We start from the raw sequence: 25807 nt of genomic DNA, 5'->3' as shown, positions 1-25807 counted from the left end.
TTACTATTTTGCTTAAATTTAAAGGGAAAAGTCGTTGTTGAAGGTACCGCATCATTACTCTATAAGTTTTTGTTTGTTTTTGTTTTTGAATTTCGCGCAAAGCTACTCGAGGGCTATCTGTGCTGGCCGTCCCTAATTTAGCAGTGTAAGATTAGAGGGAAGGCAGCTATTCATCACTTCTCACCGCCAACTCTTGGGCTACTCTTTTACCAACGAATAGTAAGATTGACCGTCACATTTTAACGCCCTCACGGCGGGGAGGGCGAGCATGTTTGGCGCGACTGGAATGCGAACCCGCGACCCTCAGATTACGAGTCGCACGCCTTGTACTCTTTAAATGACACATTTATAGTGTCTGGGGAATTATAAAAAAAGACAACTGATAGTATTATACATTTATGTACATATATATTAATGAATTAAGAATTAGAATTTCTAATACAAGAAACTCCAAGTTGCACAACGGTATATCTGTGGACTTACAACGTTAGAATTAGGGTTTTGATACCTGAGGTGCAGATGACATCAAGCAAACCAACAAACCCATACAAAATAATTTCAAATACCTTATAATTTATTTCTATGTAGGATTTAGACTTTTTAAAGACAATATAGTATTTTGAGCAAATAATGTCGAAATGTCAAAGTTCAAACTTGATTTTTTTTATTCTTGGATTGAATGTAAAGTAATGAAGATGTGCCAAATTTTGTCTTACAAAAATGAGAATAAAAAACAACATGAGTCTTAGCGCTGTTCTTAAATAGATATATATATATATATTAACAGGCTGTGGTTGACACGTTCAAAGATATAACTGCTATCTATAGTTTTATTTCTTTCTCCATCTACTGCGTCGTCAGCATGAAGACCCACTCCGTTTCCAATGGCAACGGCTTCCTGCGCGTCTGTCTCTTGTCTGACGCAGTATTCGTTGACATCATCTTCTGCGCATGTAAAGTAACAGAAAGAGACGCACCCCGCTACCGCGACAACGATCCATTGGAGACACTAGGGCTCTCTTTCGACAAACGGAACATGCTCATGAAACGTAGATAGGTTTATTTTAGGTTCGAGGGCGTGTGTGTTTTTGCGCTTTTGCATTGTGCTGCTGTAGTCTAGTATATAGTCTAACACTTGAAAAACAAGAATTATTCGTACAGTAGCGCCTTAATCTCTGGTCGAAGTAAGTATTATTAAAAACTTTAATCAAATAACTGACAATTAACTGATTAAGGTCGAGAGAAAAGATACCTTTAAGCTAATGTTTTTGTCTAAACTATTTCTTAAGACGTTTCTCTAAATGTTGTTCTTACATACGGCCACTGTTTTTGTATATCAGTCAATTTTTAAAACACTATATTCGTGGTTGAAAAGTATATTCGTTACGGATTCATGAATAAAGCTGAACATTCAGTGTAAAATATAAAGTAAGATTTTTGATAGGAAAAATCTTTCAGAAAATGTAGCTCTTTAAACTTCTAGACTTGAGTCATTTGCAGATTATAATCTGACAATAATAATATAAATGCATTTACAAGTACTTTGTAAAGTATTTCTCGATGTTTAAACCAACAAACAGTGGTTGTTTTTATCTGAAATGAGTGTATGTTATTTCAAGGAAAGTAAAATTATTTTCGTTTAGATTTGGCTATGTCCTAAACATATCAATTATTTGATTTTTAAACCAATGTTGAGAACCTATTTTGTTTGTTATTAGCTTACTGAAACTTAGATGGAAATGTAAGTTACATATAACAATACTAAACTGTTTTACATACTGTTTACTTTTTACTTGATACTTTTGTAAACATAATGCAGCATAGAGGGTTCTTACGCAAAAATAACATCGGTAGTTTTGCTTGTTTGATTAAGTTCCTGATATTTGGATTAAGATCACATTAAAAATAAGAATAGTCCAGCGTTTTTTAATGATGTTTGTTTCAAAACAAAACATTTATCTCAGTGAACAACCTTACATTCTTAATCGAATATAGAATAATATTTATTTTTTTCTTTCTCAGAATAATTTTGCATATAATTTCTCTTCCAGAACTGATGCGATGTGTTGTTGCTGTGAACGGTCTACTTGAAGAGTTTCCATTATACTTGACACTCTAGTTTAATACCCTCGTGGATATCCATGTTATATTCACCTTACTTTCATATTATATATGTGAATATGTAAATGTTGGATAGATGGAGGACTAAACCATGACAAGAACACTTGCTATATTTATTTTTACTTTAGTTTCATTTGTGTCCTTCATACATCCTCGTTCCTCTACTGTTATCAGAAGCTATTATTCTCGTGTGGTGAGAACTAAATTTGGTTCTTTGCGAGGTTTTACAAAAATATTTTCTAATGAACACTTAAGACCTGCTGAAGTGTTTCTCGGCATTCCTTATGCTCGGGCGCCTACAGGGTCACTTCGCTTCATGCCACCTGTTACCCCTCCCCCTTGGAGAGGAGTAAGGACAGCGGATCGGTTTGGTCCCGTCTGTCCTCAGAAATATCCAGATATTCGAAATGAGACCGAAGCTCTGAAAAAGATGACCCCTGGACGTCTGGCTTACCTGCGACGCCTTCTCTATTTTCTTCGTAACCAGAGCGAGGACTGTTTATACCTGAATATATATTCTCCGACAAGGCGTAAGTAGACAAAGTTGACTAGAATTATCAAACCAAAACTCACACAAGATGTTAACGTTTGCAAATACGATCGCGAGGTTTTCTGAGTCATCAAACCTGACGGAGGAAAATGTGAACAAAACATCACCTTATAATTTGAATAAATTGATAAATGTTTTTGAAGTTTCAATAACTAGACTGTAAACGTGTTTAACCTACTAAAGTAGATAGTGTTAAGGAAAAATAATTATGTGTTTTTAAATCGTCAGGCTGAAGGTAAAGCAGTTTCTTAAACGTTTCTTCTTTTACACAATGTAAAAATTCTCTAGTAGGTTATGCTGCAGTTCACAGTTCTTTATATTTTACCATTGAAAACATATTTAATTTGAAATATTTTTTTCTTTGCAGAGGTACTCACTCAAAAAGTATATATAAAGAGTTTGAAACAGTTTTCTTTTGAGAAAATTAATGTATAATCTTCCAAAGAACAAAATATGTTTCAAGAACTTTAAATATATACAATTAAGTCGCTAAATGCTAAATTTTATAGCACATATGCTTATTTGGAACCTTTTGTGATGATAAAAAACATAAGAATAACAACAAAAATTACTGATTTCAAACAAAAATTATTACAATAATTACAATTTAAATCCTGTAAAGTTATTGGTTTATAACGCTAAGATTCGAAATCCGAGACCACAGTTGGACCCAGTGCAGACAGTCCAGTCAGTAATTTTACCTTTAAACACATACAGAAATTTACAAAATAAAACAACGGAATTTTGTACAATTTGGGAATAATATCTAGGGTTTCAAGATATCGGAATAGATCATTACCACTGCTAAAATATTCCCGTTTAAGTATATGTAAATAATTCATATGTTCAACATTTAACTTATGCACGTTAATTACACATTTCTTGGGTGGAGATTTCATAACAAAAACTTCATGGTTTCCTTGGAAATAATTATACATGCTTGTTTCAATTAAATATCCTAAATGAGTGCAAAATTCGCTCGTTATGATAAAATTGTAATATGAGTTCGTATGATAACTGAGATGTGAAATATGGTAGATTATTCAGATAATGTAACTTTCAAGGAGAATCTATCTCACTAATTAGTACAAAGAACGTAATAAATGCCACGTTCTGAGAATTATCACAATATAACACGAAAACCTAGTGGATTTATATTTGATAATCATGGGAAGCTTAGCAGAGAAAAATAATTATTGAAATATTTATACATCTTTTTCTTATCTCAGAGCATGTTTTGTGTTTCTTTATCTAAATAGAGAGTAGATAAAGGTAACTATTCAATCAGTCAATAGTTATATTAAAATAATTGGTTAAGAACTATGGAATCTGATGGTACATAAGCGAGACAAGATCGTGTTGTTTCATTGATTAACGCCTACACTAAACGTTTTTGATGAAGATTTATATTTCAACTGGACAAGGCAGCAATCATTTAATAAACATTAAATATATTATAATGTTTAAAACTACATATTTTATGATGTGATTGAGTTTTATTAGTATGGTTAAATTTAAGTGACTTCATCACTTTATAATATTCTTTTATCAAATGTGCTTAAATAATTAATTAAGCCCCATGTCTCCCAGTTGGTAAGCTGTAGATTTATGATCCTACAATGATAACGTCTGAGTCTCGATCACCCGTGAGGAATCACATGCAGGTTGCCTATTATGTGGCATTGCACTAAGAAAAGGAACAACAAATTAAGTTTCTATTGGAGAATACGCGGACCTTGTGCAATGTATTTTTTTTGTTACTGCTTAAAACTTATGACATTGTTTTAACGGTTTCATCATATCGACCTTCATACAGGTAAGTATTTTTTATGAAATCGTAATTTCAAAAGTATACTATAAGGTTGGGAGCTATTTCTTTCTGGTCGAGGACTTTATGCTTGGTTAACCTGGTACTTTCTTTAACTGTTTATACTTCTAGCATGACTAAACTGTTTCAGAGAAACTATGTAGTTATAGAGAGTTTGACGTGCAAAAGAAGGCTCTCTAAAAATGTCTTATAGCTTTTCGAGTTTATAATCTTTAAATGCCTACTTCTGCGCGATTGAAGATTTTGTTTGTTTATAATTATAAATCAAGTGTTTTTTATTGCATTAAGTTCAGAAGATACAATTTAAAAGATAATTTTTGAGTAACATACTTTTTATATCGGAAAGAGCTAAGATAGCGTATCTAGCTGTGAAACCTAATGTCCATAACTTGATTTGTTTTGCATTTTCGCGCAAAGCTGCACGAGAGCTCTCTGCACTAGTTTCTAGGTGGCCAGGTGGTTAAGGCAGTCGACTCGTAATCTGAGGGAGGCGGGTTCGAATTTCCGTCACATCAAAGGTACTTGCCCTTTCAGCCTTGAGGTCGTTATAATTTTACGATCAATTCCACTATTCGTTAATAAAAGAGTAGCCCCAGAGTTTGCGATGGGTGGTAATGACTATCTGCCTTCTCTCTAGTCTTACACTGCTAAATTATGGACGGCTAGAGCAAAAAGCCCTCGTGTAGCTTTGCGCGAAATTCAAAAACAAACAAACAAAATCCTTCAGAAAAACAAAACGTAATGATCGTTGTTAATGCGTTTTTGTTAGCACTAAAGTTCTCTAATCCTAGGAAACATTGTTTTTACGTTTGTGATTTAATACTCGCCAAAGATTCTTATTTCTATTAGTTTTATTGAAAATTCAGTATGAAAGACATAAATCTTTCACTTGAAAGTAAGTTGCAGAATTTAAAAGGTTTTTTTTATTACTTTGATGGTTATTTGACATAAGAAGTATGACACATGAATAAACAATTGAAAGTCATTTGGTTTTATAAGTACAATATCTATTGCAGTAAGAACTGGACGGATATAAATTACATACAATACAAATTCATATACACTTTTAACAACATTTAAACAATAAATTACAAATTTCTCACTGACTGACTGACATTTCTAGCACTTTTAGTTGTATAACAAAATATAGCAATTTTACACGGACTGCGTTCTCGTCTTTGCATTTTTCTACATTAAACATCCTTCAAAAGAAAAGCTATTTGACGTACGTCAGGTAATACCTTGAACAGAGACGCCATTTTAAACTACACATTTCCTCTCGCTCACTCCATACACTGAGTACGTGCGGTTAAATTAAACAGCGAATGTGGTGTGCTCTTCTCAACCTACAGCGCTATAAGACAAAATATGGAAACTGTGAGTAATGGTATGCCAACATAGGGCGAGCTTTGAGAGGAACTACAGTAACCAGGCTAGAAGACGAATTATGCTATTTTTCAAGGAATTCATAACACTTTCTGTAAATTAATTAATTTTGCTTTCATTAAGTATTTAATACTTAGCATGGCAGTCTACAGGTAGTTCAAACTGCGGCAACCAGTTTTTGTTGCATACAAGCTTTGGATGGAAAGTAATTTTTTTCCAGTTTTTGTTGTGAAAAAATTCATCAAGTTGAAAGTGTTTATAAGATGAATTCTGACTGCGAGGCTGAATAAGTCAGCTTTTATGGACGTGCAATCATGCACTGGAGGTGTACTATTTAATATGTTGATTATTTTGTTGGTCTGGTTGTGATCTCTAATTTTTTTTAGGTTGAAACAGTATTGCATTCATTTCATCTGGATTTCTTCCATTTGTGCTGAAGTGAGACTACAATTTTGTCTAATTGTGCTACTCCTATCTAACAAGCTTCCCATTCAACCGAAGACAAGTTGAAACTACTTGTACCAAGTTCAACTCAGTTACACGAATAGTACTTGATTCTTTCATAAATACCAATCTGCATTACAAGTTTTACCTACGTGAAATTCTAATTATTGCCTAAACCAGACGAAGGAGTTAATTAAGTTAATAAACTATCAACTCTTGGTGTATGCACACAGCCACAACTCATACTACTTCACCTAATTGCAAATTAAAGTGTGTGACATCACATGTACAGCATACATGCACACTCTCAACGCGTACCCACGCAATAAATGAAGAGAATGCACACCATATACACACATGTACAGTTATTTCCACATACCAGAATATTATGTTGTACACCCTCACTAATAACATATAGACAAGATATTAACATAACTTTGTATGTGAAAAGTACATGAACGAAAAGGAAAACATATTTAAAAAAATTAAAGTGTAGGAGTGGATGCATCAAAGCAATGTAGGAACAAACATAGTATGTTAAAACTTCCTGTCTACAATCTCACGAGGTCCGAAAGTGTGTCAGTGTCTACTTCGTTTTTATGTGTTCCTGGTATACGACTTACGGGTACAAACAAAAGTGTATCTGTAATATTTCTACTTTTGTACAAACAGTAATGAATATATGACGTAGATGCATAGATACCACATACCATTATGTTATATTTGTATTTTAATCCACCTATATAGTTATTGTACAAAATTGAATTACCTCCTCGTGTAATCGTTAAAGGACGGAAAAGTTGTAAAAAACAATAAAAAACCATACAAGTTGTGGGTCCACATAAATATCTGATTATTCTGGGGCCATATAAACATGCATTTCTTCCAATAATACGATTAACAAAAACCTCTGGTCATCGTATGACAAGTATAACTAAATTTGATAAATTTTATTCATCTGGCTTACTGTATACAGAATAGAAAGCATAAACAAAGTAGACTTTGACCAGATGTTTGACACGCCCCCTTGTGAGTCATTTCATTTCAATGGTGGTAGTCATTTAAGTATAATAATAATATGAAAGTGTTCAGGATGGTAGTGACTACTTTGTTTTCTCAATTTTTGTTGCACCTATTCCTAATCTTTTAATTTTTTTCCTAAATATTTTCCATTTTTTCAATATGATTATATTTTTGTTACTTATTATCTATTACTGTTTTATTACTTATTGTTTGCAATTTAACTGAATATTATTACTTGTGATTATTAACGATGCTGCTTTTCATTGTTTATTTAAACCAGTTTCTTCTAAATATTGTAGTTCTTTCACCATTCATTTATCACTTTCATTAGTCAAATATTGTCTCTTAGCAATTATCTACTGCATTATTCTTGTCATTTGCTTCTATTACTTTTACAGTGAATATTATTGGTTTTTAATTACCTACTGTTATTTTTCATTATACGTTTCTAACAATTCTTTATTGATTGCCGTCATTTGTATTTCATCCATTATTTCTACTTTTTCTGTTTTTTATTATTTGATGAAATTTACAGCAATTGTTTTCTATTAATGCTTTCTATCCTTGTTATTTTGTTAGTTGAAAAAAATCTTTTCTGTTCCCTCATTATTGTCTTTGTTTTTAATTATTATCTTTCAAGATTTTATGTTTCTCTACTTAATGTCTCACAATGGTTCATTATTCATTAATTTTAATTAATTTTGTCCCTTGACAAAAATCTATACTTTTACTTTCATAACTTTATTTACCAATTGTTCAATGTTTATCACCGCAGTTTATCATTATTTATTGTTGTCTCTTTTACTTTGTTTACAGATTTCACTTGTTCGTTAAGTGTTGTTGAATATTGTCACCTATTCATTTGTTTTTCATCAGTTAACTAAATGTTTTTTTTTTACTGTTCACAGTTCATTCTTGCTAGTTTTAATTATGTATTGGTACCAATTGTTTTCTGTTTTCAATAATTTTTATTTTTTATTGTGTATACTTGTTGATAAAGCATTGTTGTTTGGTAAATATTTATTACTTTTTGTTATTTGTTGGTTTCATTTTATCTTTTGTTATTGTCACATGTTTATATTCAATATTTGTTATCACAATTTGTTTTCCTGCTCATTATTGTTACTGTTCATTAACTTGTTTCTTTGTTTTATAGGTAGAGAAACATCTCGTTTTCCAGTTATCGTTATTATTCACGGAGAGTCCTACGAATGGAATTCTGGTAATATATATGATGGAAGTGTGGTTGCTAGTCACGCTGAAGTTATTATTGTTACCTTAAACTTTCGGTTAGGAGTTCTGGGTGAGCATCTAATTATATTCATATTTATTAATAATGACAACATATTTATATTTAAAACTTTTGTCTATAACAGTTCATTTAGCGAAAACTATAATGTTGTTCGCTCCATTTTTGTATATTGCCTAAACATTTCACGTCTGAATGTATCTCAGAACGGCTGGTATGGGTATCAACACTATTATTAATAAAGCAGAGAACAACGTTTCGACCTTCCAAGGTCATATTCAGGTTAACCATACCAGACGTTCTGGTATACATTTTTATTCCATGTGTTTTTCTCGTCATCAAGAATTTCGTATCTGAATTACATTCCAATATTCATTCATTAAAATTCTGAAACCTTTTCCTAACCGATGAAAAAAAATCTGTCAACATCTTGGTGAAGAGCTTAGTGAATATTCTGTATCTAGAATATTCCATTTAATATCTTTATGTATTCTTCAATTTTGTGAGACATTTAAAAAAATGATATCTTACCACTATAATAAACCAGATGCTTATTTTTAATGACAGTCGTAAAATGATATTTCAGTTTAAACCAAGCACGTCACTCGAACAATAAAGGGGAACATAAACTATTTTGTATATATCTTCTACATATACTCCAGTGATTCAGCGGTAAACTTGCATGCTTATAACGCTAAAGTTCGAGGCTTCATATCTGCAGTTAGAATGTCGCAGACATTTTTATTGTGTAAATTTGAACTTAAAGGAAAACAAACATTTAAATGTGTAATATTAAAAATAAGTACTTTTGGTAGTTTATCAAAAACCGTTAATTTTAAGGCATTGGAAATGAGTTCAGAGAGCATGACGATTTGTTTGTTCGAAGTTAAGCACAAAGCTACACAATGGACTCGCTGTAGTCTGTCCACAGAGGTATTGAAGCCCATTTCTAGCGTTGTACGTCCGCAGGCATACCGCTGTGCTACTGAAGTAACAACAAATACGTTCTGTAAAGTAACAAAAAGAATCTATATATAAAGATTAAGGGCAGGTTGTTGGTATTTTAAACGTATTACTATTTAAAATGTAGTAGGAATGTCAAACTTTCCGTTGGATAATAAATAACTTTACATAATTAATCATAACTTACCAGTTGTTCAGTGATCAGAAACTGAATGCGGATTCACGTTAAATAATTAATAAATATTTTATTTTAATAAGGCATATATATTTGAAGAACTTTGTGGATAAAAACGGTTTAAATCGTAGAAATGTTTACAATATCTTTAACACGATGAGAAATGTTAGCTTCTGAATCCCAGTCATGGTCATAAGTATGAGAAGGACAACAATTATTGGCATATGATAATTTTTATAGCGTTAAAACTTATAAAAACAACTAATGGTGTGCGATACATGGTTTAAGTTCCAGAAATAATTATCAATGTGGTGTAACTGTGACTATTTTACACTTTATATTTTTGTTTAAGGAAGTGATAAACCAAGGTTTTTCTTACAACACAACCACTGTAAGTCGTCACTGGTTTATGCATGTGACTTGTTAAACATTATTAGGATTTCCTTTTCTATAGATAGATATGAATGAGTCGTTGTTAAGTGTATTATCCGTCAGCTGCTATTGTTATCGTATGCGACAGTTGGTATACAGCCCACTTAAAAAACTTAACTATAAACAAAGTTGGTCTTATTCTATTTTATTCTGACTTAGATCTGAGTGACTTCCATTTCATCGGCCTTATCAAAGGTTATCTTTTTGCTTTTGTTCTTATCCTTAAAATACATTCATAATGCCTCATTTTACGGAACGTTGCATAAAATACATTATACTTTTATGAACGGGGTGATGTTTAGTTATATACATCCTCGACACTGTTAGTGTACACTGGTTGACTCTAGTGGTTGATTGATTGTCCTACATGAAATAAACTTCTCTTTTTTTTTTCTGAAAGCTTTTCATAGCTGGAAAGTACATTTGTGTAAGCTTACGGGAAAAGTCACTCCCTAATAATATTCGTTAAAAAATGAAATAATCTCACAAAACACGTTTTACAAGATCTCGTTCGAATTTGGAGGCACGAAGTTTACCTCAATAAAAATCTTGAAATGCCTATTTATTGTTAATAACACGATGTAAGTACGTGTTAGGTACTGTGGAAACCATCGCGATGTTGCACGAATAACGTGATATAATATGCTACTTTTTCGTCTTACTCGAGAGTAAATATCGCTCTGGTCATATATAATATTAAAAACATTAAACTGATATTCGGTTTATGGAATTACTACGTTAACACTCGAATACCCGTGGTTGATGCAGCAGATAACATAATGTGGCTTTGCTCTGAAACAAACTGTAACTACACTACACTTATCCAATGAGCAATTATTCTATATCTGTCCACAAATGATGTTTCTTATCCACAAAACGTTATTAATATTCTGGAACTCTACGTAATATTTAAAGAATTGAAAACAAAAATAAAGGAAGAAATTGCTCCAAAACTAAACATACTTGCTATCTTTAAATAGTCTTTTAAATTTCGTTATGTTTTTAAACACTTTTGTGGTACTCACATCCTTATGAATAAATAAAACTGTTTATTTATTCATCAAGTAAGTTTAATGCAACCTATAAAAATGTTTAAGCAAAACTTTAGCACATCCTGTACAGTTAGTGATACTTTTACAGCTTACTGATAAATTATCTTTTGAATTAATTTTAGGTTTAGTAGTTGTGCATCTCTCGTGCTGACCTGTGTGATGTAATGTAATTAAAGAACGTTCTGAACTAATCATATTTTGTTTACTTAGCTTTAATACCAATGAAAAGACAACATGCAAAATTAATTTTTCATTATTAGATTTACTGAAACACAAATATTCGGGTAAATACAATGGCAGTATTAAATCTAATTACCCATAAAAAATAATATGTGAGATTAGCAATCAGTACACTTAATGTAGTTATTGCGAAAAGCAATGTGCAATATTTACCGACATTAGGTTTACTGTAATCTAAGTACTAGTCAAAGCAATTTGCAAGATTAACCATCATTAGGTCTGCTGCAACACGAATGCTGATATAAAAACAATGGCCGGTATCGCTATATTTAATGTAACATGAAAACGATGTAATGAATCATCATTATATTTCCGGAACTCTGAATCTTCCTAGAACTACAACACTAAGCTCTAGAAACAATATATTACCATGTCCTAGAAATAACTCACTTTCACGTTCTAGAAACAATTTAAAATCGCGTCCAACAACGTGCTGTCACGTTCTGGGGACTGTGAGAATCACCAGCACGAATGTAAACACGTTACCTTCTGAAAGCTTTAAGAATTGTGTTAATTATTTTATGTACAAAAATATTTGCAAATAAAATAGGTCAATCGTTTTAAACAGTGGGTTATTCACAAACTTATAAATCCCCATCTGTTCCACAAATGGCAGATATTTCATGCCGTAAGGTTACTGAGTATTTGATTACTCTGAAGGTATATTGTTTCATACGTTAATGCATTTATTACTAGGTTTGCATCTGTCTCTCTGTATATATGTGGTTCAGTATGTTATATTCAAATTATTTTAAATACACTAATCAGCATCTTACGTAACAGCCATAATCGATCTAAAGTTGCGTTAATCTGCTTGTATCAAAAATATATTTTGATATTGTTTGGCGTTTCATAAGTAATATTATGTTACCAAAAAATTAATCGTTTTAGGGAAGGGTATGTAACAATGCAACAGCTATTTCGTGTGCAGAATATTTATACACTCAGGTCATGAAAATACGTTAAGATTGAATATTTATAATTTACAAGAAATGAGTTTCTTTTTTTACTTTTTTGCTTAATATATTTGGAAACAAAGTAATATGTATCAACTTGAATAAACGGATCCATTCAGAAAAATAAAAACAATCAATATGTATCAATAGGAATAACAGATACATTGGAAAAATAAAAGCAAAATATATGTATCAACTGGGCTAACAGATCTATTAGAAAAATAAAAACAAAGTAATATGTATCAAGTGGGATAACAGGTCTATTCAGAAAATAAAAACAAACAATATGTATCAAATGGGATAAACATATTCATTCAGAAAAATAAAAACAAACGAAACAGTAACAAGTATTATCCAAGACGTAATATTAATTTCAACATATATCCTTGTTAATGCTAAGTTGCTTTAAATTTGCCTTCTTCTTGATGATATTTTGGAATAGATATTCTTAAAACATGTCATCAAGATGCTGGTATCGGTACTGTAATTGATGTCAAACAGTTCACAAGACATCATACGAATATTACCAGGAACTAGCTATTTTGATTTGCAGAATATCAGTTGAGAAGCGTTTCATTTTATAATTCATGGTTTGATAATGGCGTTCATTATATATAAGGGAAACAGGCACGACGTTACATAGTCTTATTGGTTTAATCTAGTTACAGTTGTTGTTACTTTAGTACACCTACATTTACTAAGTTTTATCAATGTTGCCGCACGACCATGATTCGTTGTGACCACAATTACGAAACTTGGTCAAAATTATAGTGATTTCTGTTTAAAATTAATAATTAGTGTAATTGATGACAGGTATTTAAAAACGTAGTTGATTATTTAGCTTTAAAATAAAGCCAGTTTCGTAAATTGAATATTACATAATATTCCTTAGCAATCTTTTAAATCATTAAAGTTTTGGTACATTTTTAGCTTCTGTTTGTGAACCATGAGGTAATAAGGTTTTATACTGTATTCTTCAACTATCAGTTTAGAACTGTGTTTCTCTCAAGTTCATTGATTTCCTATAGAGTAATCGAATACAGGTGATTTGCCAGAAATTGTTTACGTAAAAAACTCTGAGTTATCTTACTACTCTAGTGAAGTCCAAGTGATTGTAGAGACTGGATACTATTAAACTCTAGAAAACTGACTATTTTAATACCAACACAATTAAAGCTTAATGCAAATTTGTTTTGTGGTGTAATTATTATATATTTATCGCTGTTGTTAAAGCAGTTCAGGATCTGCAGTGGTCTTGAATCATCTTAAATTACATTGAAGAATAAAGTATTACATACTAAAATAGAAACGATTTCATTATTCTTAAGGATAATACGCTACCCACGCGACTAAGTGTCACATCTATTTCGTGACAAGGGTTGTTATATACTTGAAGCATCACAAGAATTGCCAATAAAAATATCGTTTGTTATTTCTACGTACAGTATGTTAAATAATTTTTTCTTCATCGGGAAAAGTATGAGACACCAGGTAGAAGATTTGAGAAACCAGAGCGAAATGAACTTAGTGATACCTTTGATGGATCATTCTATATCAAAACTACAGACGATATGTAGACAACATTTGAAAAATGTGCATATTAACTAAGGGGTAGAAAACATGTGTTATGTCTGAATGTCAGATATAATAAAGCTTTATTAGTTTCTGCTTTATTAATAACAAGTGTTAATATCCATACCAGCTGTTCTGAGATACATTTTTACTTCAAGTGGTTTTCTCGTCACCAGGAAATACGTTATGTCTACATGTCACGTAATCACTAAATACCATAATACTCGGTTACGTTTTTGATTTAGAAATGTTATAACGTTTTTACAGTTACTGGTTTAATACACTACATGGCCAAAAGTATGCAGACACCCGACCATGACACCCATATGTGCTGGTTGAACATCTCATTCCAAAACCATGGGGCACTGATATGGATTTGGTCCCCCCTTTGCTGCTATAACAGCCTTAACGCTTCTCGGAAGAATTTTCACTAGATTTTGAAATATGGATGCGGGGATTCTCTCATATTCAGCCACAATAGCCTTAGTGAGGTCAGGCACTGATGTCGGGCGAGAAGGCCTGGCTCGTAGTCGGCGTTCCCATTCATCCCAAAGGTGTTCGATAGGGTTGAGACCAGTCAAGTTCTTTCACGCCAATCTCGGCACACCATGTCTTTATGGACCTCGCTTTGTGCACGTGGGCCTTATCATGGTGAAAATAAAAAGGGCCTTCCCCAAACTGTTGCCACAAGTTGCAATTACAAAATTCTCTAGAATGTCATTGTATACTGTAGCATTAAGATTTCCCTTCACTGGAACTAAAGAGTCTAGTCCAAATCATGAAAAACAGCCCCAGACCATTATTCATCCTCCACAAATCTTTACAGTTGGAACTATGCATTCAGGCAGGTAGCGTTCTTTTGGCATCTGTCAAACTCAGATTTGTCCGTCAAACTGCAAGATAGTAAACGCGATTCATTACTATGGAGAACACATTTCCACAGCTCCAGAGTCCAATAATGGTGTGCTTTACACCACTTCAGCCAATGCTTGGCATTGAGCATGGTGATCTTAGGTGATCTCAGCGATGGAAATCCATTTCATGAAACTCTGGACGAACAGTTCTTGTGCTGATGTTGCTTCCAGAGGTAATTTGAGTGTTGCAACTGTGGAAGGCGACCTTTACGCGTTACGTAAATGAAGAAAGTTTTAAAAATATATAAATATATTATTTCTTTTTCAAATGCAGGCTTTGAAGTCCAGCACCATCCTAAACTTGACGGACATTGTACTGGTTGGTATAATAAACCCTTTGTGTTCCTTAAGAATTCGATATAGACATTATATTTAATTGTTGCAGGATTTCTTCCTACATTAACGGGAGCAGCCCGCGGAAATTATGGCCTCATGGACCAGGTGGCAGCTCTACACTGGATTAAAGAAAACATTGTGGAGTTTGGAGGTAACCCGAATAATGTGACGGTTCTCGGTCATGGACACGGAGCAGCTCTCGTTAACCTGCTTATGTTGTCTCCAATGGCTAAAGGTTAGATTTATTTACATGTCAATGTAGACCTTTATTTCATTTTCCGAGCTCAGCAAGTTTCATAGTGGCAATCACCAGTACAAACCTATAAATACAGTGTCCCCATTTCGTCTTCAGGTTTTCTCTTTTAGTAATTTAAGATCCTGGTCATTCTATTTATTGTTTTACATGTAACTGTGTGGCATTGTTCTTTGTAGCAGCTAGCAGGACTTTTGATAAGAATGCAGACTGTCAAAACTATTCATATATTGCAACACTTTTTCCTGTTATTCATTACATATTCAGCACAAAAATCCCTCGCTCTTTGGCTAGCATATGATCCATGCTAAATGTTTGTCAATAACAAAGTTCTAAAAATTATTTTGGCCCCCTCTTTGTAACACATCATAAACAGAAGAGGACTACAACATCTAGTTAGTTGTATTATGTGGGAAGTCTAAATAATTTTTCATTGTAAGAACGTGAAATAGTTGTACTAAAAGGAATTAAACATGACAGAAACCAAATGTTTGTCATTCTTCTTCAATGTTATGTTGAAATGTACAAAATATTAAATATATAACTTGTTTCAGGTATTATTTTTTCACTTATCTGTTACATTATCTGGTAATATCTGTTATTTAACTCACTGCAGATCTATTTTCACGAGTAATCCTGCAAAGTGGTTCTGTTCTTAGTCCGTGGGCCACTGCTCCAGAAGCGGTAACCTACACGCGACACCTGGCAAGAGTTCTTGGGTGTCCATTTGAAGATCATGCCCTCTTAGTGGCCTGTATGAGACAACAGTCTTTATCCGACATCATGCGGGTTCAATTATTAGTTCCCGAACACCTGACAGCCTTTGGCCCGACTGTAGATGGAATTGTGATTCCAAACGACCCAGAGCTACTGCTGAGAAATTACCCTGACGTGTACAGTCAATATGAGCTCTTAGCTGGAGTGACTAGAAACGAATTTTATCATCACTTCTCGTCTCGAGACGAGAAATATGGAATAGAACCAGAACGAAGAGACAAACTAATACGTACTCTCGTCAGAAATGTTTGCACCTACCATCTTCAAGAAATATTTCTTACAATTATTAACGAATACACAGACTGGGCTAAAACTGTGCAGCACCCAATGAATATAAGGCAGAACACAGCGAACGCCTTAGGTGATGCCTTGATTGTAGCGCCACTCATTCGGCTAGTGAATTATCATTCCAAGGCCAACTCCAGAACTTTTTTCTACGTATTTGGACACCAGACAGAGCACGGAGATTACCCAGAAAGATTGGGATGTGTTCACGGTGAAGAACTTCCCTATGTGTTCGGTGCTCCTTTGGTTGACGGGGTCTTATCACATTTCCAACAAAACTTCACCCACGCCGAAGTAACGCTGTCCATGGCTGTCATGATGTATTGGACAAATTTCGCAAAATATGGGTAAGACAACAAAACAGGACAGTAGGTTTTAGTCTTAAAAACAAGTCAGCTTTGTTCGTATATTATAAACTAGTAATTTATAGATATGAAATGAACAATTAATACGATAATATTTGCTAATTTATGTTCCAGTGTGGTAAGGTAACTAAGGTGTACTTGTTGTATATGCAAACAAAGTGTCCACCGCTGGGACAGCGGTAAGTCTACGGATTAACAACTCTAAAATCAGGGATTCGGTTCCCCTCGGGAGACACAGCAGATAGCCCGAAGTGGCTTTGCTGTAAGAAAAACACACGTAAACAAAGTGGGCCGAAGGAAAACATTAGGTAGATAAATTTCGTTATTGTTAAAGCTATGTCTAAGGGAACTACTATTAAAATGTTATCAAAAGAAACAACTATTAAAATTATGCCAAGAGGATATACCGACATGAATGATTATTAAAGCTATACAAACAACAATGACTATTAAAAATACAGCAACGTCTATTAAACTTATGCCAACAGAAGCTATTATTGAAGTTATTCTAGCAGGAACAACTATTAAAGCTATGCCTATTAGAACGACTAGTGAAGTTATGCTAATAGGAAGGATTATGTGTACAAGATGGAAGAGAATTTTCTTGGTAGTGGGGAAAACTAGTTTCATTTAATAGATGTGAACACTTTGTGTTACCCCTACGACTGATACCACCATACTTAACGCCATGAAAATGTTATATCTCACATATTCTATTCAGTATAATTTGCTTTAATATTAAAAACAACTGTAAACTCTGTAGTCAGAACACGTCGTCCCGGTCGCACCAAACATGCTCGCTCTTTCAGCCGTGGGGGCGTTATATGTGACGGTCAATCCTACTATTCGTTGGTAAAAGAGTAGCCTAAGAGTTGGCGGTAGGTGGGGATGATTATATGCCTTCCCTCTAGTCTTAGACTGCTAAATTAGGGACGGCTAGCAAAGATAGCTCTCGAGTAGCTTTGCGCGAAATTCAAAAAACAAACAAAAAAAACAAGAACATGTCGTAAACAAGATCGCAGTTTGATAAATGCTGAGCTTCAGTGTTTCGTAAAATATTTCAAATAATTTTTAATAGCTTCAAAATCACCGTAAAAATTGTTAAGTTTTCCATTAATAGATCGTCAAACAGTTTATCATTCACAGCATTTAAGAAATTCAAAGATCTTATGTTGTTTAATGTTATTTTCAAGAAGTGTTCGTCTGCTTTTGTTTTTTATTTGGAAAATCATTTTAGAAAACTGAAGTTTAGATAAAAACATCTATGTTTATTTTCTCTTTAAAGGGATCCAAATATTCCTCTTCTTCACCGCGATGTAGTTGATGATAAAGGAATTGGCCATTTTTATAGGTTTGAATGGCCAATATATGACGCTGTTCATCAGAAATATATTTCTATAGGTAAGATTACAGTTATCCTTGATTGGTACACTTTAATCGCTTCCATGTCTTAAGATTTATTTAATAAACTAAAAACTTGTTGATATTTATAAAAAAGGAAACCTTAATAATACTCTATCAGTGTAAATATTCACTTACGTTTTTTTAATTCAGACATATTGAAATTTAAAATCAATGCATCTTGAAAATAATAAAATTTAAGTAAGTTTCAAGATCGAAATTTCAGTGACATAAATAAAAAGAGCAAAACTTGTTTCATTGAAGTGCAAGAAAGTTGAATTTAATACTCATGCGTTTTATAAATTAATACAAGTAAAACTAAATAAACACTTTAAACCAACTTAATCACAACGAGGAAAATATGCCTAATTAAAGATAATTGGGTGTTTCGTCTCTTAATTATGCATGAATGGTTTAGTAGAAGATTTAGCGATAGAATTTATAGAAGTTGAAACTGGGGAATTAAAAAAAACAATCACATATCCTGCAATTTTTTTATTTTAACATATCGATTTTGTTGGCTTTTTTGCGAAAGGAAGATATTACACAGTCTTTATACAGGAAACCATATAGGACTCAATAACCAGAATATGGAAATAATTACTATTTCGAAAATTAGTGTCAAGTTCAGTAAGGGTATAAATGCTATTGTTAAATTAGTTTGGGCATTTAGTTAGTTTGGTGAAGTTAAATTATTTTGAAAATTTAACCATGGGTCTAAATATGCTTGGTGTAAGAAAATAATATTGAGTGAAGGTACCCACGAAACGAAAGAAGTTTGCAAGCTCTTTTAAGTAAAAATAATAACAATAATAAACTTGAACCGAAAGTGAAAAAAAAAAAACAATAACATCGATCGCATAAATCAATGAAGCAACCATTTACGCGCGTATCCACCCAAAGGTATGTGGTATTGATTTGCCTAAGTTTTACAAGTGAAGTTAATGCAAGGGTGCTTTGAGTGGAGATAATCAAGTAAGCTAGACTAGGTTTTTTTTATTGTTATTTTCTTTCAAATAAAAACGAAGAAACACCTTACCAACATACATTATTCAAAAGATTAGTTTGGTTATTGGACAGCGATTAAGATATGTGTTATTATTATTATGATAGAACCGCAATATCTGTGAAACTGGTTACAGCGGCATTTATTTTGGTAATAGAGGGATTTATTATTAAACTGGAATTCTGAAAGGCTAAACTAGATAATTTTTCTTGAATTTATAGAAAGCAAAAGTCCTTTGTTTCTTTTATACAAATCTATTAGAATAGTTAAAATCTGCCAGTGATGTACTTATTGAAGAAAGAAAGTTGAACCATTTCAACAGTTAAAAGGGATGAAGAAAATTGTTGACTATTTTTAACCTATTTTTAATCTATGTTAAAATTACTTATTTCTCTGAAAAGGAGCTTAAGACCGCTTGGAGATGTGACCTGTTTTAACCACTCGCATCACTTTAAAATAGTATGTTGTCAGTAGACCCTAAATTCACATTGCATAAGGGACGATTAAAGTTGCAGCTTGTACTCTCGTGACATTTGTAAAACCTGCGTATGCTATGTATCATGAGGATAATTATGCACTCCAATGGCCACAATACAGCAGAAAATATATGCTTCAAAAAGAACCCAATATAGCCAGGTGGTTAGTGCACTCGACTCGTAATTTTAGAATCGCAGGTTCGAATTCCCGTCATACAAAATGTGCTCACTTTATAAACCATGGGGGCGTTGTAATGTAACGGTCAATTCCACTATTCGTTGGTAAAAGAGTAGCCCAAGAGTTGGCGATGGATGGTGATGACTAGCTGTTTTCCCTCTAGTCTTACACTGCTAAATTAAGGACGGCTGACGCACATAACCCTCGTGTAGCTTTGTCGCGAAATTCAAAACAAACAAAAACAATACCTCAAGAGCAAGAAATAAAAATATTTGTTTCTCTTAATTTTTGTTTTATTCACATTTGAAAAAGAGCACCTTTGGGGAACCTACGGAAGTCCATCTAGTAATTATATATTTTTATAATCTTGTAACTAATTTATTATGTTTCCGGTGATGTAGTGTTACTACATACGTTCAAATTGTTAAAGTTTTGACTAGCTGCCATCCCTCTAGTCTTGCACTGCTAAATTAGGGACAGCTAGCACAGATAACTCTAGGGTTGCTGTTCGCGAAATTCAAAACAAACCAAACTCTTGTAACTTTTTAAATATTTTTTTAATTTCAGGAGTGAACACATGGCGTATTTTTACAAGTTTATAAATTAGCGATATTTTAAAACTATTTTAGCCGCGACATAACAATTTTTTTGTTATCGCTGTTTTTGTTCAAATGCAAACTTTTTCGTCATCTCCTTACAGACTTGAGGTCTAATTACAGTTTAGGACTCGGAAGCTCAAACCCTATCGATTTATGTATTTAACCATGTCCAAAGTCTCATATATTAATTGACTCCTGAATAAAACAATTCAGTTTCAACATAGGCTGGTAGTGATATTGATGAGTAATAAAATCGAATGGAATACACGCGCGCTTCACGTTTGGTATTTTTGGCGAACACAACTATAGCTAATAAAAAGAGAGAGAAAAAAAAAGGTCTAAAAATGAATGTCCTTTAATCCTGCCAAAAATTTCAAGTGCTAAAAGAGTAGCCCAAAAGTTGGCGGTGGGTGGTGATGAATAGCTGCCTTCTCTCTATTCTTACACTGCTAAATTAGGGTCGGTTATCGCAGATAGTCCTCGTGTAACTTTGCGCGAAATTAAAAAACAAACAAACAAACATGGGGATGTCATGAATCACGAGAAAAATTATCGACTTTGTAGGTTACAATACAACGTAACATATGAAATTCAATTATTGGGTTTCCTGTTTAAGTATTGCTTGTATTTTCGTTTTTAATTTGATCGTGCTTACTAATAAGAACGATATAAACATTGCTAAGTCACATAAATAAAACTGTAAGATCATCCGTATGATTAACAGACAGAGAGACTGCAATTATACTCTTCAAAACAAGAAACGCAAAAGGGATATTTTTGTTATTTTAAAGAGAAATATATGTAATAACGTTACAAACTCAGAGTATGTGATGTTACACGTGTTTAGGCACTGATTGTCAGACCAAAATGACAATAAAAGTTGTGCACTTTGAAAACGGAAGAAAACATCGGATTTTTCGTCAAAACGCATGCGTGTCCAATAAATTTGTTTGAGAGATCTGCATGTTCTGCAAGTGCAACATGTGCAAAATCCCTATAATAGTGACGGGCTCTCGGTTTCCATAGCTCAGTGTTAAGCCACACGCAATACAGTTACGCCAAGACTGACTGAAGCACAACGCAACAACGCCATTGGTCGTTTGAAAGCAGGCGAATCTCAATCAGATGTTGCCAGAGCTGTGAATGTCCACCCAAGCACCATCTCAATGCTATGGAATCGTCACCAACAACATGGATCAACTCGTGACCGTCCACGATCTGGCAGACCTCGTGTGACCACGCCCGCACAAGATCGCAACATTCGGTTACGTCACCTTCGGGATAGGATTACCACTGCGACGTCTACTGCCTCAACCATACCAGGGCTGCATAGGATTTCCGATCAGACCGTACGCAACCGTCGACGAGATTTTTAGGCCCCATGTGCAACCCATCATGGTGAATATCAACGACGTTTTTCAACATGACAACGCCCGTCCTCACACAGCCCGACTCACCACTGTCTTCTTGAGACACCACAACATCAACGTTCTTCCCTGGCTCTCCAGATCACCAGATTTAAACCCCATTGAACATCTTTGGGACGAGTTGGACTGACGTCTGGGACGGCGACAACCTCAACCGCAGACTCTACCTCAGCTTGCAGCAGCTTTGCAGGCTGAGTGGACAGCCATTCCACAGGATGTGATTCGTCATCTCATCGCTTCCATGGGCAGGAGATGCCAAGCAGTTATTGATGCTCACGGGGGGTATACTCGTTATTGACGTTGAGTGACGTTAAACTTCACCTAGTAAGCGTGGACTTCGCTGTTGCAGACTTTGGATGTTCAGCAGTGGATGTGCAAAGTTTCACACATGTCATACAGAACTACCCGGAATAAACTTATTAACAATTTGTCTCAAATTTTGCCTTTTGCGTTTCTTTTTTTGAAGAGTATATTAAGTAAAGTACTTATATAAAATTAGATTCTTTAATTTAGCTTATAACTTTAAGTATAACTGTTGTAAAACGTTCTGCATAATTTATTGTTTACGTTCTACAAGCTGGTTTCTATGAGGACGAAGCTAAAAAATATATAGAACCTTACTAATTTATTGAACAAGTAAAAATCATCATCCATATTAGCACAAACTATTGTTGTGCTGGAGAATGTTTTAACATCTATAATAGGGTATTGTAATAAAATAGAACGAGCATTTTGCTACTTGACTTTGATACTGGCAACGTATGTCACTAATCAGCCTCAAAATCAAAATTTCTTTTATGATGAATGTATATGTGTGTGTGTGTGTGTTTGTGTACATATATATCTTTACTGATACTTGGTTTACTGACATTTTGTTAGCGACTATTGAAACATAACGGTTATAGGAAATAAAAAAGATTGTTTTTCTATAGAATGTAGCTCAATTGAAAAAAAAACGGATGTAACTTGTGAAAATACATATTCAAATAAACTGAAATAAATGTCTTAATTTTAGCTTTAGAATTAAATTATCAGTGAGAAGGATAATTAAGGGTCAAATAATGTGCTAAACATATTCTCTAATAACGAGGTCTCAAATTTTAAGTCCCATGATAGATCAACGGTAAAGCTTCGGGTACTTAAAATGATAAAATGAGGAGTGCGATTCCCCTCAGTATATACAGCAGATAGTTTTGCTATAAAATATACACACGCACACAGAAATTTTAAATTTTTAGATATCATGTTATCTCATTTTTACAGATTGTACCCAGAAATAGCCCTACTAATACATAGCTAAATATTTTAGGAATAACTCCCTGACCAGCAGATAATATTGCTATTTTTTTTAGGAATAAAACCAAAGGTTCGTGACCACTACCATGCTCACCGTATGTCTTTGTGGCTTCACCTTATTCCGAAGTTAGACAAAAGCGACGTTGGTGTTCCGCCGTATCACCATTTATTGTACGAACATAATAATGCTGATATGTACGACGGTATAGTCCGCCAGGTGCCCTTTTCCCAAGGATTTCCAGTGACTACGACGTCTTTACCAGGATTGCCCTTGCCGACACTGGCCGAAGTGTGGAATATTAGTGACAGCTCCAAGCAGACTGATGATGTCGTTTCTCTAACAATGGCTCCAAATGAAGACCATTCCATTTCAACTAATAGTTCTGATACAGTGGCTACCGTCTTCAGACATACGAACTATTCGACAGCACTCAGCGTAACCATTGCCGTTGGCTGTTCGCTACTCATTTTAAACGTTCTCATATTTGCTGGTGTATTTTATCAACGTGACAAATATAGGATTGAAGCAAAACTCTACAAGAAAAATTACAAGGTTTATTCTTTGTGTTATTCAAAGCGCTTAAAGATTCAAACTATGATGAATATTTTAAAACGTATTATAAAACAAAATATAGTAACATCTGTATTTTTAATAAGATATCGACTATCAAAAGAATATTATCAGCTGACGTAAAACTTATAGTTGAATTTTTTTTTTCTAATGTACGCATATAGTAATATCATGCTTTAATAATAATTTTTGTTTTCATCTTACTGCCATTTGTTATATTAAAATAGTTATTAGTAGTCAAATAGGGCAACAAATTTCACGGTCGAGTTTGAATTCCTGTCAAAAACAGGAAAAGTTAACAGAAGCTAAAATATAAAGAATGAATATGAAAACAAGATTTTTAGATCTTCCCTCTGTTTTTCTGCTTTAGGTAAAAGCTCCTAACGAAAGAATACCGCCTCGTCCAATAAACAAACAGATGATACGAGCAATCCCTACAGCTTCTAACAGTCTTCAAGACGTTCCACCTCCGCCTCCAATCCAGACACAAGGTCAATCCAAGGAAAGACCCACCCTGAAGGTCAACCTCTTCTTCATCACACTGGGCGCGAGATTTCTATAATGAAAACTCAAGAAATGTAGATGTAGCCGTTTTTCATTGTACTTTGATACATCAGTATTACTTTATAGGCTGTTATTTTTACTGAAAACAGCGACATTTTGATTTTATTTCGTTTGACGTAATTATTTGAGTGATCAATTAATATCTATTCGTTTCTTTAATTTTTAAATAGGCTTAACTCATTGCCTTGCTGACACTGATTTTTTAAGGTCAGAATCGTGAGAGATATTCTACGTTATTATATTATTTTCAGGCACTTCGTTTTCTGTAAATACACAGACATTTTATTTAAACATGGTTTTAGTTTTTTTATGCGAACTTGAGAAACACAAAACTGAACTAGAAAATATATGTAAGCCTATTAAAAACTTCTTTGAGGTATGCCAAAAAGCGTAACAGCAAATATGGAAACAAAACTTCAGCATAACAGAAACGAGTAACATATAAAACCAAATAAAACTCATCGAGTGGAAATATTCTGTTAGAATTCGAAACTAATGTAAAAATAGATCACCAGTTATTGAAAGTTTTTGATGAAATTAGGTACAATAACAATGTCAATTATCTCAGCTAAATTAAGCAAATCAGTCCTGCAGTGTTTGATAAATTTATTTAACTTGCCAGATATTGCCAAGAACTATTTTTATTGTTCACAGTGGCAGAGTGGTATGTGTGTGGATTATTATATTGCAAACCAGGTTTTGATACCCGTGGTGAGCAGAGCATAGATATTCATCTGTGTAGCTTTGTGCTTAATAATAACAACAAACTAACTAACCGTTTAAATTACATATGTTCTCTTTAATTATGTTATATTATTTTCAGTAAGAATATATTCATTAATAGATTTGTTTCTATGAGAAATATTTTGTTATGGATCTCACAGAATATACAGATAATTGGTTCTTACGAATGACACAAGACAGCTGAAATCTTTCATTTTGTAACTAACTCTTTATTTTAATTAAGAAAATTATCAAAACTATTTGCAATAAAACACATACATTTTAATGAGAAAAACAATATACAATACAATATACAATATATATTATACAACTCTAATATACAATAAAAGAAAAGAAATAAACAAATATTATAATCAGTTTTTTCCGTTATGACAAATGTGTTGTAATACGATATGCTTTGATTAATTTTATATTGATGTTGGCATGGATGATAGTTTAAGTGCAAGGCCTTTCTTTATTTGTACAACGTAATGAAATTCATTCATTTTATTATTTTGAGTACAAAACTTAAAATCACAATACTCAACCACCAACACTAGTGATTTAATAAGAAACAAAACAATATAAGCTCTTGGAGGGTAAGGTTCTTACTTCATATGATCTGAGGGTCGCGGGTTCGAATCC

General features: G+C 33.3%; 1 protein-coding gene across 1 annotated transcript; it reads left to right on the top strand.

Annotated features, from left to right (window-relative positions):
* The first annotated feature begins 998 nt into the window (after nt 1–998).
* LOC143226016 (neuroligin-4, X-linked-like) lies at nt 999–25528 on the top strand. The gene is made up of 8 exons (XM_076456385.1): nt 999–1184; nt 2052–2651; nt 8509–8655; nt 15291–15476; nt 16111–16903; nt 18207–18322; nt 23361–23857; nt 24246–25528. The coding sequence occupies exons 2-8, from the start codon at nt 2213–2215 to the stop codon at nt 24435–24437; spliced, it is 2370 nt and encodes a 789-aa protein (XP_076312500.1). The 5' UTR covers nt 999–1184; nt 2052–2212; the 3' UTR covers nt 24438–25528.
* The last annotated feature ends 279 nt before the right edge of the window (nt 25529–25807 follow it).

This window comes from Tachypleus tridentatus, chromosome 9 (genome assembly GCF_004210375.1).
Source record: "Tachypleus tridentatus isolate NWPU-2018 chromosome 9, ASM421037v1, whole genome shotgun sequence".
Taxonomy (NCBI): domain Eukaryota; kingdom Metazoa; phylum Arthropoda; class Merostomata; order Xiphosura; family Limulidae; genus Tachypleus; species Tachypleus tridentatus.
The sequence above is the reverse complement of the archived record's forward strand: the minus strand, read 5'-3'. Positions and strand labels throughout refer to the sequence as shown.